Source organism: Ranitomeya variabilis, chromosome 3 (genome assembly GCF_051348905.1).
Source record: "Ranitomeya variabilis isolate aRanVar5 chromosome 3, aRanVar5.hap1, whole genome shotgun sequence".
NCBI classification, from domain to species: domain Eukaryota; kingdom Metazoa; phylum Chordata; class Amphibia; order Anura; family Dendrobatidae; genus Ranitomeya; species Ranitomeya variabilis.
Genome location: NC_135234.1, coordinates 272,390,854 through 272,410,982, shown reverse-complemented (window position 1 = coordinate 272,410,982; position 20,129 = coordinate 272,390,854). Strand labels below are relative to the sequence as shown.

General features: G+C 43.2%; 1 protein-coding gene across 1 annotated transcript in view; it reads right to left on the bottom strand.

Moving 5' to 3' along the window:
* Positions 1-257: 257 nt before the first annotated feature.
* GRM4 (glutamate metabotropic receptor 4) overlaps positions 258-20,129 on the bottom strand; it is a 590,062-nt gene continuing 570,190 nt past the window's right edge. Inside the window, exon 11 of the mRNA XM_077295492.1 lies at positions 258-4,151. Coding sequence (XP_077151607.1) covers positions 4,102-4,151 — 50 coding nt within the window. The 3' untranslated portion in view covers positions 258-4,101. The remainder of the gene's footprint in view (positions 4,152-20,129) is intronic.

The following is a 20,129-nucleotide window of genomic DNA, read 5'->3' as shown; positions in this document are numbered from 1 at the left end:
CTTATTACTTCATATCTTTATTTGTACTTTGCATTGTATGAATAAACTGCAGTTTTATGTCTATTATGAATACATACATCAATTGAACTGGCCCATCTCTGGAGCAAAGAGAGTGGCACTAAATGGCAGCAGACTTGTCCCTTCTCTGATGTATAAGCTATATCGGAGGAATGGTTACAGACACAAACAAATCACAGTGCAATGAAACATCCAGTTGCTTGAAATAATAACACACCACCAGTACTTTATGCATTTCCTTTTTTTTTTTTAGTTTTATTAGAAACACTCAGGTAGAAAAGAAAGAAAAGACATTATCAAGACTCTCTGTGATTTTCATGCACACACAATTTTGCATAAACGCAGGCACCGCGCAAGTTTTGCATGGGAGGAAGGGTGGAGGATCATTTTCAGACTCTCATAATAAATACATTGCAAACTGACCATGGGAGGTCAACTTTTTGGGACAAACACCAAGTAAAAACCAATAAGACATTTGTTTTTGTCAGTCAGCTTTGCAGCATAATATTTTTTAGTAACGGATGTAGAGGTACCATCATACCGCAAAGTTGTTTAGTTCAAACAATATTACCATGCAGTTCTCCAAGAGGAGTCCAAGTGCTTGTGCCATTGTAACATTTTCACAATGGAGTAATTGTAGTAGGCTGGATTGACTCGCAAATGTTGCCTCTGCATTTAGCTGCTGAACTTTGTAAATTTTGGGGATGACTATTCATGTAATTGAATACTGTTGAGACACTGAATTGTTACTGATGGAACAAGAAAAATAGCAATGTTGCTTGCAGATTATGTTAGGAAAATGGTGGTTTTCTTAAAGGGGTTGTCCACTACACTCCCTGACAGAAGTTATGTCGCTTATCTATGTTATGTAAATAAAAGCTTATAACCTGACGTTAAATTCATCCATTGGTTGTATAAATTATTCTATTGAAAGCTGAAACCCTCCAAAATGTGGTTTAGGTTAAGAAAATAAATTGGCATCAATGCAGAAATATTGATCAGTTAATGGACACAGAATGGTGAGATTTTGGCAAGACAAAAGTTTTGTCGCCCACAGAATGTAATGTGATATTCAAACAAATAGTTAACTTAAAATACAAATATATGTTGCAGAACATTGGTGAATGAAGTTGTAGTGCTATTAGAGTCATATTTAATATTTTGTGTGACTTCCATGAGCTTGAAGGACTGCATCCATGCTGTTCAACAATGATTTATACAATTTATTAATGAAGTCATCAGGAATAGCAAAGAATGCAGTCTTACATGCCTCCCAGAGTTCATCTAGATTCTTTGGTTTTGTCTTCCAAGCTTCCTCTTTCATCCTACCCCAAACATGCTCAATGATGTTCATGTCGGGTGACTGGGCTGGCCAGTCCTTGAAGCACCTTGATCTTTTTTGCCTGGAGGAACTTTGTTGTAGAGATGGATGTATAAGATGGAGCACCATCCTGCTGCAGAATTTGATCCCTTTTATGATTTGGAATATAAGAGGTAGCTAATACTTCTTGATATTTTAGGCTACTGATATTGCCTTCCACCTTCCAAATGTTTTGCACACCCCCATACTGAATGTAACCCCAGACCATGATCTTTCCACCACCAAATGTAACTGTTTTCTGGGTGTATTTTGGATCCATACGGGCCCCAGTAGGTCTCCTGCCATATTTGTGGCAGCTGTGGTGTAATTCTACTGAAGATTCATCAGAGAAATCCACCTTCTGCCACTTTTCCAGCGTCCATCTGTTTAGCAGGCTGTGGGACTTTGCAAATGCCACACGGTTTTTTATTTGCCTTTTGTTTATTGCTGGCTTCTGGGCACTGATTCGACCATGGAGGCCATTTCAAGACAGAATCCTACAAACTGTTCTAGTTGACACAGGGACTTGAGGTGACCAGGCCTGTTGGAGCTCTGCTGCAGTGAAAGAGGGGCTTGCTTTGGATTTTCTAACCAACAAATGTTCCTCCTGAGCAGTTGTCTTGCGGGGTCTGCCGGACCTGGGCTTGTCAAACACATCTCCAGTCTCTTCAAATCAACCACATTTCGAAGGTTTTCAGCTTTCAAAAGAATAATTTATACAATGGATGAATTTAACATCAGGTTATAAGCTTTTATCCACATAACATGGATAAGTGACATAACTTCTGTCAGGGAGTGTATTTTGTTATTACTAATGACCTATCTATAGGAAAGGTCTGACATTTGGTACCCCCCTGATCAGCTTTTATCGGCGACCAGATGTAAACAGCTTTAGAAGCATAAGACCAACACTCCATGACACTTAAGTAGTCTGAATACTCAAGATCAGCTCCTATTCAGAAGAACATGGAGCTGAGCTGCAGTACCTAACAGCAGCCACTAAAAACAGTGGAGTAGTGGTGCTCTTTTCCTACACTTTATATCAGAGCAGTGGGGTCCCACTTCACACACTGATTTCTTCAGGTTGCTGATTTGTGGGGTTACTGGATGTTGGACTCTGACCAATCTGATCCTAAGGACAGGTCATCAATATCATAGTTAAGTGGAAAACCTCTATAATAGAATTGCTATCTAATTTTGATTTTACATCCATTAGTTTTCCAGCAGAAAGTTCACCTTGGTGATCACGACAAAGCTGCAGAAGTTAGTATGGCACAAGCATTCAGGCTCCATATGGGGCCATTTAATCTATAAAGGCCCTAATTGGTCCTCAGCAGTCTTCAAATTTGCTGTAGCAGAATTTCTCTAGTTTTCAATGAAAAAATGTATTACAAAATATAATTTTAATGGAGTCAACCATAATCTTGCCTGTTTTTTAATATCTCCTTTATTCACATATCACATGCCAAATTAAGCAAGCACATCTGGTTCAGATTAAAAAATACCTTCCTGTAAAATTACTTCTTAAAATTTTCAAGAACAAACAAATCTTTAGATTTTCAAAAATACAAAATTTAATTTCTTGGCTATTTCATGAGGCTGGGGTAAAAATAATATATATTTTAATATATATTTTAAGCAAAACAGATCAATCAGATCAGTTCTGATATTTGAAATATACGGCATATGGCATGTAATGTAAGATTTGAATGCATAGAAGGCAACTTTATCATATAGGATTCAAAGTTTAAAGCAGAATATTTCAGACTTACTGTATTTCAGTCCAATCATTTTACAATGAGGCAAACGATCTATCTTGATAATGATCTCTCCCTGAGAGACCAAGTTACGTTTGATTCTTAAATAAGACAATTACATTTACTGTAGATCTATTTTGGCATTATATCATTCTTTCTATATTGTTTTGGATTTAATAATCATGATTTCTGCAAAAGTGTTACAATCATCTTCATAAATGTGCTCTAATTAGTCAGTTACATTATATTGACTTTAGAAATTTTTTTAGGTTTTACAGCAGCAAATAAAATTGCATTTCAAATGAAATTATGGAACTAGAAAACATCAGCTTTTTAATTTGAAATGGGGAATTTGATCAGCTTTGGAAAATTCTGGTAAAAACTTAGTCAAATAAACCAGTACAATTAACAAGGATGCAGGCAAGATGAAAGGGTACAACATAACTGTGAGGAAGTACAAGAATATTTTCATCTTTAAATTAATGAGGGCACAAGTGAAAACCCTGACTTCAACAGCACAGTAAGGAACAAAAATAACTTGTTTTATTTGTATCAAGAAGTAAAAAATACTGAAATGCAATAAAATTAGCACACCCAAAATAGATGTGCTCCTGTGAAATATAAGACACAAGAAAATATTCAATTAATGTCTAAATCTGAACATAAAATGAAAAAATATTTAGAAAACAATGTCTTAAACCAAAAAAAATAATTTTATCTGGATCAAAGTAACAAGTTATGATTTGTTCCTGATCCATTGCATGGAAGGGAAGTTTATGTGCCCAGGTCTGTGGCTTTTATGCCATTATGCCATGTGCTTTCTCCTGTCTGCGCCAGACGCGCCTTTCCGCCCCAAGACGGGTTATCTAGTCATTCTGACTGATCTCATTTTTTTCAATGGTGAGCGGAATTTGACCACTGGTTTGGCCCCTCGCATTGTTCAAGGACAATCTCAATCAGTGCTGTCTATATAGCGTGGTTGCTGTAGCTGACATACGTAGGTTTACTGGCCAGAGCTGTAAGAGAAACATAAGATAATTGCTTTTAATTAGTAAAACCATTGAGGATCACTTAAAAATGTCATGCAATAGCATAAATTCAATCTCGGTAATTGGTTTCACAAACATTCAAATGTCATCCAATTTATGATTCGATTCTAATATTAAATAAAGTGTGTAAACCATAAATAATTATATATGTATGTGTCTTTACATATGTGTATATATATATATATATATATATATATATACACTCACTGGCCACTTTATTAGGTACACCATGCTAGTAACGGGTTGGACCCCTTTTGCCTTCAGAACTGCCTCAATTCTTCGTGGCATAGATTCAACAAGGTGCTGGAAGCATTCCTCAGAGATTTTGGTCCATATTGACATGATGGCATCACACAGTTGCCGCAGATTTGTCGGCTGCACATCCCTGATGCGAATCTCCCGTTCCACCACATCCCAAAGATTTCATGTTGTTTACGCCAAATTCTGACCCTACCATCCGAATGTCGCAGCAGAAATCGAGACTCATCAGACCAAGCAACGTTTTTCCAATCTTCTACTGTCCAATTTCGATGAGCTTGTGCAAATTGTAGCCTCAGTTTCCTGTTCTTAGCTGAAAGGAGTGGTACCCGGTGTGGTCTTCTGCTGCTGTAGCCCATCTGCCTCAAAGTTCGACGCACTGTGCGTTCAGAGATGCTCTTAGGCCTACCTTGGTTGTAACGGGTGGCGATTTGAGTCACTGTTGCCTTTCTATCAGCTCGAACCAGTCTGCCCATTCTCCTCTGACCTCTGGCATCAACAAGGCATTTCCGCCCACAGAACTGCTGCTCACTGGATTTTTTTTCTTTTTCGGACCATTCTCTGTAAACCCTAGAGATGGTTGTGCGTGAAAATCCCAGTAGATCAGCAGTTTCAGAAATACTCAGACCAGCCCTTCTGGCACCAACAACCATGCCACGTTCAAAGGCACTCAAATCACCTTTCTTCCCCATACTGATGCTCGGTTTGAACTGCAGGAGATTGTCTTGACCATGTCTACATGCCTAAATGCACTGAGTTGCCGCCATGTGATTGGCTGATTAGAAATTAAGTGTTAACAAGAAGTTGGACAGGTGTACCTAATAAAGTGGCCAGTGAGTGTATATATATATATAGCTCTAGCAAAAATTAAGAGACCACGGCAAAATGTTCAGTTTGTCTGATTTTTCTCTTTATAGGTTTATTTTTGAGTAAAATGTAAATTTTTCATTCATTCTATAAACTACTGACAACATGTCTCCGAAGTTCCAAGCAATATATTTTCGGTTCTTTTTCTGAAAAGGAGAAGTGGTTTAAATTACAAAAAAAACCCAGTGCTTTCAGACCTCAAATAATGCAAAGAAAACAAGTTCATAATCATTTAGAAACAACAATACTAATGTTTTAACTCAGGAAGAGTTCAGAAGTCAATATTTTGTGGAATAACCATGATTTTTACTCGCAGCTTTCATGCGTCTTGGCATGCTTTCCACCAGTCTTTTACACTGCTTCTGGCGCAAAAATTTAATAAGTTCTTCTACATTCCAGAGGTTTTCAATGGGGTTCAGGTCTGGAGATCGGGATGCCCATGACAGGGTTTTGATGTGATGGTCTGTTAATTTTTGCCAGAGCTGTATATATCCGAGCATGCTCGGGCTTTGTCCAAGTATCTTGGGCGTGCTCAAGTAACATGTTCAAGTCCTCGCAGCTGCGTGTTTTTCGGGTGTTAGACAGCCTTTATACATGCGGGGATTGCCTGTTTCTTAGGCAATCCCCACATGAGTTGTGGCTTTCTAACATGCAGCCTCGGGGATTTTAACATAGAACTCGAGCATGCCCGGGATACTCAGATAACACGCTTGCTCATCACACATTTATATATGTATATATATTTATATATAAATACAGCTCTGGCAAAAATGTAAAAAGCATATAAAAATGTATATAAAAATCAGCTTCTCTACATGTCTGACAGCCATTCCATTCCAGTGTCAGTTGAATTCCAACCAGAGTACACCTCATTCTACTTAATGTGCTTCTGATTAGGAGATCACCTGAACCAAATCTTATTTAACAAAGGAAAGTATAAAAAAACTGCTGTGGTGTTCACAATCCCCTTGCAGTAGGAAAAGCTGGATGGCAAAACAAGTGCTAGTAATAGGAATGAAAAAAAAAAGTTTTAACCATGCCAAAGGAGTTAAAAAGAAAAGTCTTGAGTGAGGAAAAAAAGGGCTCAATTCTGGCTTTACTAGCAGAGAGGCACAGTGAGCGTCATGTTGCCTCCATCCTTAAAATTTCTAAGACGGCAGTTCATTACAACAAGGTCAAGAAGCAGACATTGGGGACAACAAGCTACAGACCGGCAGAGGGTGAAAACGACTCTCCACTGACTGGGATGACCGTCATATCAAATGTCACTCAGCAGCCACAGGATGACATCAAGTGACCTACAAAAGGAATGGCAAATGGCAATTGGGGTGAAGGTTATAGCAAGAACAGTTAGTAACAGGCTCACAGAGGCAGGACTCAAGTCATGTAAAGCTAGAAAAAAGCCTTTCATCAATGAGAAGTAAAGGAGAGCCAGACTGAAGTTTTCCAAAGACCATAAGGATTGGACTGTAACAATTATAGTGGTACACTCAAGAATCTCTTAGCTTTAGACAAATAAGGCAGCAGAACCAAAGTAAAGTGTAAAGTCTGTATAATTCAATAAACACAGGTGCAAGATGTGAGCAAATACAAAACACAGCAAACAAGGTGATATCAGGAGAAGATACTTTGCAGCTCTGCTGCAGGCAGAGTCAATGTTTATTTGCACAAACGTAGGTGCAGCATGTGCACATAAGTTCAAGTGAATGGCAAACAAGGTCCTTCTTAGCAGTAGTTCATTTGCAGCTCCGCTGCGGGCAAAGTCTTATGGGCGTAGCACTTTCTGGAGTAAAGCAGATCATAGAACACAGTTCATACCAGGGTTCGCAGTCACTAGAAAAGAGCCCTGAAGCAGAGCAGAGCTTCGAGTCCAGAAACAGTCAAATAAACTGGCAACTGATACCAAACTAGATAGCTGCAGCAGGCAGAGCTTACATGTCCACGCAGGCAGGAGAAATGCAGAGAAACACAAGCAAAACAGCTTGCAGCACAAACACCTCTGAGAGCTGCAAAGGTTTGCTGAGGAGGCGGAGCCGGAGTATCTGAAGCAGGAAAATCTCTTGCAGCACAAGCCAGGAGTACTAGCAGAATACACAAGCAAGGAGTGGGATGTGAACCAGGGTTATAAAGACAGGGAAGGCGGATCACATGGGCAGAAGTGAAGCAGCAGATGCCATCTTGGAAAAAGGCAAACAGTACCACAAATGAAACAGGGAATCCAGAATCCTGACATGGACCATAGAGGAGTGGAGTAGGGTAATCTTCTCTGATGAATCTAATTTTCAGCTTTACCCAACACCTGGTCGCCTAATGGTTGGATGGAAACCTTGAGAGTCGTACAAGCCACAGGGTCTTGCACGCGCTGTGAAATTTGGTGGAGGATCGGTGAGGCTTGGGGATGCTTCATCAAGGTTGGAATAGGGCAGGTTAATATTTGGACGTATTAATCAAGCCACATACAAGGTTATCCTGGAAAAACAGTTGATTCTTTCTGCTCAGGCAATGTTCCCCAACTCTGATGACTGTTTTTTCCAGCAGGACAATGCACCATGCCACACAGCTAGGTAAATCAAGGCGGGGATGAAGGACCACCACATCAAATCCCTTTCATGTCCAGTCCAACCTCCAGATGATCTGAACTCCACTGAAAACCTCTGGAATGTAATCAAGAGGAAGATGGATAGTCAAGAGCCATCAAACAAAGAACTGCTTAAATTATTGTTCCAAGAGTGGCATAAGGTCACCCAAAAGCAGTGTGAAAGACTGGTGGAAGGCATGCCAAGACGCATGAAAGCTGTGATTAAAAATCATGGTTATTCCACAAAATATTGATTTCTGAACTCTTCCTAAATTAAAACATTCATATTGTTGCTTCTAAATGATTATGAACTTGTTGTTTTTTTGCATTATTTGAGGTCTGCAAGCAATGCATTTTTTTTTTGTTATTTTGACCATTTCTCATTTTCAGAAAATAAATACAAAATGTATTGCTTGGAACTTCGGAGATATGTTGTCAGTAGTTTATAGAATAAAAGAACAATTTACATTTTACTCAAAAATATACCTATAAAGAGAAAGATCAGACAAACTGAAAATTTTGCAGTGGTCTCTTAATTTTTGCCAGAGCTGTATATACATACGCGATCCTCAACATTTAAATTGCAAAAACTAGTCGAAAAAGAAGAACGGGTTGATGAATTATGGAAATCACAGGACTGATTGACATATTAATGATAGGAAACTAATGAAAAAAAATTAATCTCAATTTATTCAGTGTAAACTATGAGTGCCACATACATAAGTGCACACACGCTACTTGGCAATGTTATCAATGAGGTTATTAATGGCTTGACTGAGGAATTTCCTGCCATGCTAAATGCACTTGGGAACACAAATTATCAAGATTTCCCTTCACAAGTGCCAACCAGTGAAATATCAGATGTCTTCTATGGAAGACAAGTTAAAAAATGAAAAAATGCAATAGGCCATAGTACTATGTTTACACCACACAAGCTGCATGTGTTGTGTTGAAAAATCGCTCCTGGGACACTCTAAAGAAATAGATGTTCCATTGGTTCCACCACCAAATCAATGTATGCTGATCTATTACTGTACCTGGAATGAAGACAAGAGGAGATCAGCTACTCTACATTATGACACCCCACATCATACTCCATGGTGCAGAATTAGTGTGACATTTCCTTGTGAAGGCCTGTTCTTGGCAATCATAAATGTCAGGAATCTAACAAGCAAAATGGAGGAGCTTGAGGCCGAAAGGCATGACGAGCTTGTGGTCTAAATCACTGAAGGAACATGAAGTGATGTTGCAGAGAGGTGGACTGTGCTGTAAATCTTCCTGGTTTTATGCTATTTAGGAAAGACAGGACAACTTGTAAAGAAGGAGGAGTAAGTCTGTTTGCTAGGAGTAATATGACAGGAGCATCACAGAGGCAATAGTGGAGGAACCTTGTGAGAAAGTAGAAACCTTACGGGTGGAACCACAAAGAGAGGTAACCACTGAAAATTTTATGAAACAGTCATCAGCCAGTATCTATCGAAGTACAGTTATAAAGTGCAATTGGGTGCATGGAAAATGTGGAGACAGATGAATAAGTGGGATCAGATTCTGAGGAAAAATTAGAAGGGGAAACAGGGTAGAGTTAGATTAGAGAAGTGAGGGGAGAAGCCTGTTAATAGGGATGTGTTTTTAAATCACGCTTAAAAATGTGGGGGCTAGGTAATAATAGGATCTTCATGGACAGTGCATTTCAGAAAACTGGTGCAGCATGAAAGAAATCTTGTTAGACAAACGTGGGAGGTTCGGATTATGGAGGATGTTAGTCTTAGATAAGTTGCAGAATGGAAAGCACAGGTATGGTAATAGGCAAAAATGAGGAAGGAAATATATGGTGGTGTGGAACTGTGGAGAGCCTTGTGGGGGAGAGTGATGAGTTTATATTGTACTCTGTAGCAAATGGGTAATCAGTAGTGTTGAGCATTCCGATACCGCAAGTATCGGGTATCGGCCGATACTTGCGGGTATCGGAATTCCGATACCAAGATCCGATACTTTCGTGGTATCGGGTATCGGTATCGAAACAACATTAATGTGTAAAAGAAAGAATTAAAATAAAAAATATTGCTATACTCACCTCTCCGACGCAGCCTGGACCTTACCGAGGGAACCGGCAGCGTTCTTTGCTTAAAATGCGCGCATTTACTGCCTTCCGTGACGTCACGGCTTGTGATTGGTCGCGTGCCGCCCATGTGACCGCGACGCAACCAATCACAGCAAGCCGTGACGTAATTTTCAGGTCCTGAATGCCTAATTCTAGGCATTCAGGATTTGAAAATTACGTTACGGCTTGTGATTGGTCGCGTCGCGGTCACATGGGCGACGCGACCAATCACAAGCCGTGATGTCACGGGAGGCAGGAAACGCGCGCATTTTAAAATTACGTCACGGCTTGTGATTGGTTGCGTGCCGCCCATGTGACCGCGACGCGACCAATCACAGCAAGCCGTGACGTAATTTCAGGTCCTGAATGCCTAATTCTGCATTCAGGACCTGAAAATTACATCACGGTTTGCTGTGATTGGTCGCGTCGCGGCCACATGGGCGGCACGCGACCAATCACAAGCCGTGACGTCACGGAAGGCAGTAAACGCACGCATTTTAAGCAAAGAACGCTGCCGGTTCCCTCGGTAAGGTCCAGGCTGCGTCGGAGAGGTGAGTATAGCAATATTTTTTATTTTAATTCTTTCTTTTACACATTAATATGGATCCCAGGGCCTGAAGGAGAGTTTCCTCTCCTTCAGACCCTGGGAACCATCAGGGATACCATCCGATACTTGAGTCCCATTGACTTGTATTGGTATCGGGTATCGGTATCGGATTAGATCCGATACTTTGCCGGTATCGGCCGATACTTTCCGATACCGATACTTTCAAGTATCGGACGGTATCGCTCAACACTAGTAATCAGTGCAATGACTTCCACAAGGTGGAGGAATCGGTGTAGCGGCTGGACAGACATACGATTCTGGCTTACCACATTCAGGACGGATTGGAGAGGAGAAAGTTTGGCAAGAGGGTGGCCAATCTATAGACAAGTAGCTACAAACATAAAAAGTGAACAGCACATCCAAATTGGTGTGAACAGGTGCTAACTAACACAACAATTCTAAGAAAAAACAAAGCTGCATTCTGGAATGCTAAGAACAGTAAGTGTATGTGCACACATTGCGGAACGGTGTGCGGATTTGTCCGCACTGATTTTTGTAACTCTGCAGGAAATCCTCACTGTGGATTTACTGCGGAATCACTGCGGATTTACCATGGGTTTTCTGCGGTTTTTGTGCGTATTCCACCTGCGGTTTTACACCTGCGGATTCCTATTGATGAGCAGATGTAAACCGCTGTGGAATCCACACAAAGAATTGACAGGCTGCCTAATAAACAACACAGCGTTTCCACACGTTTTTTTCCGCAGCATGTGCACTGTGGATTTTGTTTTCCATAGGTTTACATGGTACTGTAAACTCATGGAAAACTACTGTTAATACACAGCGGCTAATCCGCTGTGGATCCCCAGCAAAATATCTGCAGCATGGGCACATACCCTAAATCCAGAAAATTGTAACTGCATTACTGCCATAGAAAGTAGGTAGGTGCTACATTATCTACATATGGAATTTTGGAAAATTGGAACTGCAATATTGCTACTGAAAAATTTACACTAAAAAGAATATACTTAGCACATAAATTGGAAAATGTATATGTGCCCAACAGCCACCGACAAGTCGTACCTTATTCTTGGGTCGCTGTCCTGATAAGACATCTCTCTTGGACTAAAATGCTTTCAATTTTGGGGGCAGAAAGGAACCAGCTAATTAAAACCACCTAAGGCTGGTGGGAGTAGGAGTGCACATATCAAAGGATTTTTCTACAAACAAAAACAAAATTGTAGGCTTTTTAGCTCTGGTAAACTCACTGAGCTCAGCACTGCACCATAAGACTTTTTCTCACTGTGCTAGCGGTGATCTCACTGAGGCCACTGCAGTTCATCAGCCCAGCTCAGCCTTAGGGACCTGTGGTAACCTTGATGACATCATCACTAGTCACAGACTCTGCTCTCAAAGATCATTCTCCCATGGTTTTCAGCTTGGACGGTCACATCTTGGCACGATTCTGGTTGAAAACCAATTATCGCAGACATAGATTACGGCGTGGGACAGTATGTTGGAAAGGCGAAGAATAGGTTGTTTTTTATCCTTATTTTTTTTACAGGAGACCAGGGCTTCAATGGAATGGGCGTAATGTGTGTATAACTCTGTTTATTATTTTTAAATAAATTTGTACAAAGGGGTGTATTTTTTATTTCAAATAAAGGACTTTATTCTGGCTGTGTTTATTTACAATATGACTATGAAGCTAGTAATGGAAAGGCGTTTTATAGATGCCTCTCCATTACTAACTGCTGGGATTCGTGTCACCTGAAAATACAAATTTGATATTAACCCCATAAATATGAACCCCACTTGCTACCACCACAGGGCAAGTGGGAAGAGCCAGGCAAAGAGCCAGAATTGGTGCATCTAATAGATGCGCTTTTCTGGTCCAGCTGCAGACTATTATATTTAGGCTGGGTGGGCAATATCCATGGCTCCTCAAAAACCTGAGAATATAAACCTCAGCTGTCTGCTTCAGCTTGGCTGGTTGTAAAAAATGGAATGGACCCCATGCCAATTTTTTAAATGATTTACTTAAATAATTTTAAAAAACAGCTTCTGGACCCTTAAAGCTGATGATTGCTAGTTCCCGCCACTGCACAGGGGGAATCTCAAACCATGTACACTGCGGTCTCCCATTCTCCTCCAGCCGCAGTGGAGCCTGCTCAGCAGAGACGTTGGTCCCAGCGTCTGGCTCAAGCTGATACTGTGCAGCTTGTTACTGCTGTCCTTCCAGGCTCAGTCATCGTAACCAGTACCAATCAGCGGCGAGCAGCTGCTCCTGGGACTAAGTCCTGCTTTTCTTCCTCTGAGCATGCCCAAGGGACCACCTCTCATTGGAGGTCAGGGGTCACATGCTCAGGTCCTGTAGCAGCTCCTATTGGACCACTAGGAAGGTCCTGGAGAACTTTCGCTATAAATGGATTGCCTGGCCACACGGCCATGTGCTAGTATAAATCAGTTATTGTGAGTGTCTGGATGTATGCCTGTTCTGGTGAAAGCTCCGAATTATACCCATCCCTAGTGTTGATGACTGCTTGCGAATGTTGGCGCTATCTAGTGCCAGTTAGTGCCATCCAGCACCAGGCACAATCTATAGCGGCTATCTGCAGTGTTAGCCAGGGCGGCACCATGCGCAACCGTTGCGCTTACCTGTCCCTACTTGGGTGGTTAGTGGTGTCTGCCAGAGCGGCGGTGCCTGCGCTCCCAGTGTGCTAACTCTATTTTATATTTTCCCTGGCACCGCAGTTCCAGTGCCGAATGCAAGTGGTCTAGAGGGACTCTAACCCCGCGTCTTGGGGCAGAGTTCTGTGATTCAATACTTGTGTTTCCTCTGTGGTATTGCAGTCCTCTGACGTAACAGGGTTCACTTCATTCATATCGGGTGTAGCTAACCCGTGTGTGTTTTCATTATATCGCCATTTACTGTCTGCCATTACCTAGCAGCAGGTATCATCCCTGCAGGGTGGACCCCGGGCTGTGAACGCACCTTATTCCATCTTTATAATTATTTGGTGCGTTCCGCCAGCCCTAACATTATACTAGCGCTAGGGTCTGGATAGTAATGGCGGATGAACAGCGACTTCAGCGGTACATCCAGCAGCTGGAGGGCAGGTTGGCGGCTCTCGAGCGCACAACTTCAGCTGTGGATGTTACCGCAGTAGCTGTTCAGGCTGCTAGCGTGGCTGCAGCTAGTTTGTCCACTGCCCCCCCTTCCGACCTTATCCCGCCTCCCTTTGCCAAAAAAGTTTAATGGCGACAGTAAGCTGTGTAGGGGATTCGTGAGCCAGTGCACAATACACCTTTGGCTCCTGGCTGCACGTTTTCCCACAGAGCGAGCAAAGGTGGGATTCATTATATCCCTCCTGTCGGACAGGGCGTTGGAGTGGGCTATGCTGCTGTGGGAGCGCGACGATCATGTGGCGCAGAGTTCTCCTCGGTTACTGAGCACTCTGAAACAGGTCTTTTTCGGACCTCGAGTCACCAATGATACGGCGCTCCAACTGCTGGCATTGACACAGGGCTCATCAATGGTTAGCCATTTCATCATCCACTTCCGGACTTTAGCATCAGAGCTGGAGTGGTCGGATAAAGCCCTCATCCCTGTATTTTGGAGGGGGCTGGCTGACCATGTGAAGGATGCTTTGGCCACCAGAGAGATTCCCACCACACTGGAGGAGCTAATAGCTGTATCAACTCGCATGGACCTTCGCTTTAACCAGCGAATGAGCCCAGTGTAGGCAGAGGTTTCAGCTGGCTCCCACCTTCACCAAACCTCTGGAATCTCCAGTCCAGGCGTCCAAGCCACGTGAGGCCATGGAGGTGTCACGAGCAGGATCTAAGTCACGGACCGCTCGTGCACTCCAGGTCTGTCATGTCTGCCGGCAATCAGGACATCTTGCCTCCAGATTTTCCCAGTGGTTGGAAAAGGTCAGCGTCTAGTGGTTGTAGGAGGAGGTACACTAGACACGGCGACGTTTTCCTCCAAACTATCCTTCAAAGGGACAATCACCTTAAGCCCATCCACTCTTACAGTCGAGCTTTGTGTGGATTCTGGGGCGGAGGGAAATTTTATGTCCTTTGCCTTTGCCCAACGCCACGCTATACCCCTGGTGATGCTCGCCAAGCCGGTAACTGTACGAATGGTGAATGGGTCGACTCTTCCCTCACAAATAACACACAAGACCATCCCATTTACTTTATCCATGTCTCCATCCCATCAGGAGATTATCTCCCTGCTAGTCATTCCCGAGGAAATTGATGAGGTCCTCTTAGGGATACCATGGCTACTGTTGTGAATTTGGATTCTGGGCTCCCCCGGTGGCCGCTTGTGGAATTGGACTTGTCATCCTCTTTCCTGTTTCACCTGGTTCCATCAGTAGTGGGTGTCGCTATTTAAGCTCATTTCTCTGGTGGTTTCTTGCCGGTCAACAATGTTATCTGATGCCTCTCAGTGCTTGTTCCTGCTTCTAGACAACTACTAGATAAGTTGGACTTTTGTCCATGTTTTGTTTTGCCTATTTGTTCCAGTTCACAGCTGAAGTTTTGTTACTGTGTCTGGAAAGCTCTCGTTGATCAGGGATTGCTACTCTGGCGTTATGAGTTAATGCCAGAGTTTAAGGTAATCTCTGGATGGTGTTTTGTTAGTGTTTTTCTGCTGACCATGAAAGTATACTATCTGTCTTCTGCTATCTAGTAAGCGGACCTCAAATTTGCTAAGACTATTTTCCTGCTGCGTTTGTTGTTTCATCTGAACTCACCGTCATTATATGTGGGGGGCTACTGTCTTCTTTGGAATATTTCTCTAGAGGTGAGCCAGGTCTTATATTTCCCTCTGCTAGCTATTTAGGTCTTAGGCCAGAGCTGGGCATCTAGCGATAAATAGGAAATGCTACCTGGCTATTTCTAGTTGCGCGGCAGGCTTAGTTCATGGTCAGTATAGTTCCATCTTCCGAGAGCTTGTCCCTCTATAGGCTTGCTATGATCTCTGCCTGCAGAGATCATGACAGTTTGACCGGCCAGTAAAGTGTTAAAGACCCAGGTTGAGAAAGGAGAGTTATAAGAAGTCTGCTGGAATTTTTTTTTTTTTTTTTCCTCCAGTCTGCCTTGCTGCAGTCTTTTTTCTCTCTCTCCTCCTAATCTCTGTATGCTCTGTGTGCACCTGACAATAATGGATCTCCAGAGTGTAACTGCGGGTTTGAATAATCTCATCACGAAAGTACAAAATTTACAAGATTTTGTGGTACATGCTCCGGTATCTGAGCCGAGAATTCCTTTGCCGGAGTTCTTCACAGGGAATAGAGCTAGCTTCCAGAATTTCCGAAATAATTGTAAGCTTTATTTGTCCCTGAAGTCTCGTTCAGCTGGAGACCCTGCTCAGCAGGTTAGGATTGTGATTTCCTTGCTCAGGGGTGACCCTCAAGATTGGGCCTTCTCATTGCCAGCAGGGGATCCTGCGTTACGCGATGTGGATGCGTTTTTTCTGGCCTTGGGCTTGCTTTATGAGGAACCTCATTTGGAACTTCAGGCAGAAAAAACTTTGATGGCACTATCTCAGGGGCAAGACGAAGCTGAAGTTTTCTGCCAAAAATTCCGTAAATGGTCTGTGCTTACTCAGTGGAATGAGTGCGCCTTGGCGGCAACTTTCAGGGAAGGTCTCTCTGATGCCGTTAAGGATGTTATGGTGGGGTTCCCTTTGCCTGCAGGTCTGAATGAGTCCATGACAATGGCTATTCAGATTGATAGGCGTCTGCGGGAGCGCAAACCGGTGCACCATCTGGCGGTGTCTATGGAAAAGACGCCAGAAAGTATGCAGTGTGATAGAATTCTGTCCAGGAGCGAGCGACAGAATTTTAGACGGAAGAATGGATTGTGTTTCTATTGTGGGGATTCTACTCATGTTATATCAGCATGCTCTAGGCGTACAAAGAAGCTTGATAAGTCTGTTTCTATTGGCACCATTCAGTCTAAGTTTATTTTGTCTGTAACCCTGATTTGTTCTTTGTCATCCATTGCCACGGACGCCTATGTTGACTCTGGCGCCGCTCTGAGTCTTATGGATTGGTCCTTTGCCAATCGTTGTGGTTTTGATTTAGAGCCTTTGGAGACTCTTATTCCTCTGAAGGGGATTGACTCCACCCCATTGGCTAATAATAAACCACAATACTGGACACAAGTAACCATGCGTATCAATCCGGATCACCAGGAGATTATTCGTTTCCTGGTGCTGTATAATTTACATGACGATTTGGTACTGGGATTGCCATGGTTGCAGTCTCACAACCCAGTCTTGGACTGGAGAGCAATGTCTGTGTTGAGCTGGGGATGTAAGGGTATTCATGGGGACGTACCTTTGGTTTCTATTTCGTCGTCCATTCCCTCTGAAGTCCCTGAGTTCCTCTCTGATTATCAAGACGTCTTTGACGAACCCAAGCTTGGGTCGTTACCTCCGCACCGTGAGTGCGATTGTGCCATAGATTTGATACCGGGTTGTAAATATCCAAAGGGTCGTTTGTTTAATTTGTCTGTGCCGGAACATGCTGCTATGCGGGAATATATAAAGGAGTCTTTGGAAAAGGGACATATTCGTCCATCTTCTTCTCCCTTGGGAGCTGGGTTTTTCTTTGTCTCAAAAAAAGACGGCTCTTTGAGACCATGTATTGATTATCGGCTTCTGAATAAGATCACTGTTAAGTATCAATACCCATTGCCATTGCTTACTGATTTGTTTGCTCGTATAGAGGGTGCTAAGTGGTTCTCTAAAATTGATCTTCGTGGGGCGTATAATTTGGTGCGGATCAGGCAGGGGGATGAGTGGAAGACCGCATTTAATACGCCCGAGGGCCACTTTGAGTATTTGGTCATGCCTTTTGGTCTTTCTAATGCCCCTTCAGTTTTCCAGTCTTTTATGCATGATATTTTCCGCGATTTTCTGGATAAATTTATGATAATATATCTGGATGATATTCTGATTTTTTCTGATGACTGGGACTCTCATGTCCAGCAGGTCAGGAGAGTTTTTCAGGTTATGCGGTCTAATTCTTTATGTGTGAAGGGGTCTAAGTGCGTTTTTGGGGTCCAGAAAATTTCCTTTTTGGGGTATATTTTTTCTCCCTCTTCCATTGAGATGGATCCCGTCAAGGTGCAAGCTATTTGTGACTGGACTCAGCCCTCCTCTCTTAAGGGTCTTCAGAGATTTTTGGGCTTTGCCAACTTTTACCGCCGATTTATTGCTGGTTTTTCGGATGTCGTTAAACCACTGACTGATTTGACCAGACAAGGCGCTGATGTTGCTAATTGGTCCCCTCATGCTGTAGAGGCCTTTCAGGAGCTTAAGCGCCGTTTTGCCTCTGCCCCTGTGTTGCGTCAGCCTGATGTGAATCTGCCTTTTCAGGTTGAGGTTGACGCTTCGGAGATCGGAGCTGGGGCAGTGTTGTCGCAGAAAGGTTCCGACTGCTCCGTCATTAGGCCTTGTGCCTTCTTTTCTCGCAAATTTTCGCCCGCAGAGCGGAATTATGATGTTGGGAATCGGGAGCTTTTGGCCATGAAGTGGGCGTTTGAGGAGTGGCGCCATTGGCTCGAGGGGGCTAGGCATCAGGTGGTGGTATTGACTGACCACAAAAATTTGGTTTATCTTGAGACTGCCAGACGCCTGAATCCTAGACAGGCGCGCTGGTCTTTATTTTTTTCTCGCTTTAATTTTGTGGTGTCATACCTACCGGGTTCTAAGAATGTTAAGGCAGATGCCCTTTCTAGGAGTTTTGACCCGGACTCTCCTGGTAATTCTGAACCCACAGGTATCCTTAGGGAGGGAGTAATTTTGTCGGCCGTTTCTCCTGATCTGCGGCGGTCCTTGCAAGAGTTTCAGGCGGATAGACCGGATCGTTGTCCGCCTGATAGACTGTTTGTTCCGGATGATTGGACCAGCAGAGTCATCTCTGAGGTACATTCTTCTGCATTGGCAGGTCATCCCGGAATTTTTGGTACCAGGGATTTGGTGGCAAGATCCTTCTGGTGGCCTTCCCTGTCACGAGATGTGCGAGTCTTTGTGCAGTCATGTGACGTTTGTGCTCGGGCCAAGTCTTGTAGTTCTCGGGCTAGCGGACTGCTGTTGCCCTTGCCTATTCCTAAGAGGCCTTGGACACACATCTCGATGGATTTTATTTCAGATCTGCCTGTTTCCCAGAAGATGTCTGTCATCTGGGTGGTCTGTGACCGTTTCTCTAAAATGGTCCATTTGGTTCCTCTGCCCAAGTTGCCTTCTTCTTCTGAGTTGGTTCCTCTGTTTTTTCAGAATGTTGTCCGATTGCACGGTATTCCTGAGAATATTGTTTCTGACAGAGGTACCCAATTTGTGTCTAGATTTTGGCGGGCATTCTGTGCTAGGATGGGCATAGATTTGTCTTTTTCATCTGCTTTTCACCCTCAGACTAATGGCCAGACCGAGCGGACTAATCAGACCCTTGAGACATATCTGAGGTGTTTTGTCTCTGCTGACCAGGATGATTGGGTTGCTTTTTTGCCATTGGCAGAGTTCGCCCTCAATAATCGGGCCAGTTCTTCCACCTTGGTGTCCCCGTTTTTCTGTAATTCGGGGTTTCACCCTCGATTTTCCTCCGGTCAGGTGGAATCCTCGGATTGTCCTGGAGTGGATGCGGTGGTGGAGAGATTGCATCACATCTGGGGGCAGGTTATGGACAATTTGAAGTTGTCCCAGGAGAAGACTCAGCGTTTTGCCAACCGTCATCGTCGTGTTGGTTCTCGGCTTTGTGTTGGAGATTTAGTGTGGTTGTCTTCTCGTTTTGTCCCTATGAGGGTCTCTTCTCCTAAGTTTAAACCTCGGTTCATCGGCCCTTATAGAATATTGGAGATTCTTAATCCTGTTTCTTTCCGTTTGGACCTCCCTGCGTCCTTTTCCATTCATAACGTTTTTCATCGGTCGTTATTGCGCAGGTATGAGGTACCTGTTGTACCTTCAGTTGAGCCTCCTGCTCCGGTGTTGGTTGAGGGTGAGTTGGAGTACGTTGTGGAGAAAATTTTGGACTCTCGTGTTTCCAGACGGAAACTCCAGTATCTGGTCAACTGGAAGGGTTACGGCCAGGAGGATAATTCTTGGGTCAATGCATCTGATGTTCATGCTTCTGATCTTGTTCGTGCCTTCCATAGGGCTCATCCTGGTCGCCCTGGTGGATCTGGTGAGGGTTCGGTGCCCCCTCCTTGAGGGGGGGGTACTGTTGTGAATTTGGATTCTGGGCTCCCCCGGTGGCCGCTTGTGGAATTGGACTTGTCATCCTCTTTCCTGTTTCACCTGGTTCCATCAGTAGTGGGTGTCGCTATTTAAGCTCATTTCTCTGGTGGTTTCTTGCCGGTCAACAATGTTATCTGATGCCTCTCAGTGCTTGTTCCTGCTTCTAGACAACTACTAGATAAGTTGGACTTTTGTCCATGTTTTGTTTTGCCTATTTGTTCCAGTTCACAGCTGAAGTTTTGTTACTGTGTCTGGAAAGCTCTCGTTGATCAGGGATTGCTACTCTGGCGTTATGAGTTAATGCCAGAGTTTAAGGTAATCTCTGGATGGTGTTTTGTTAG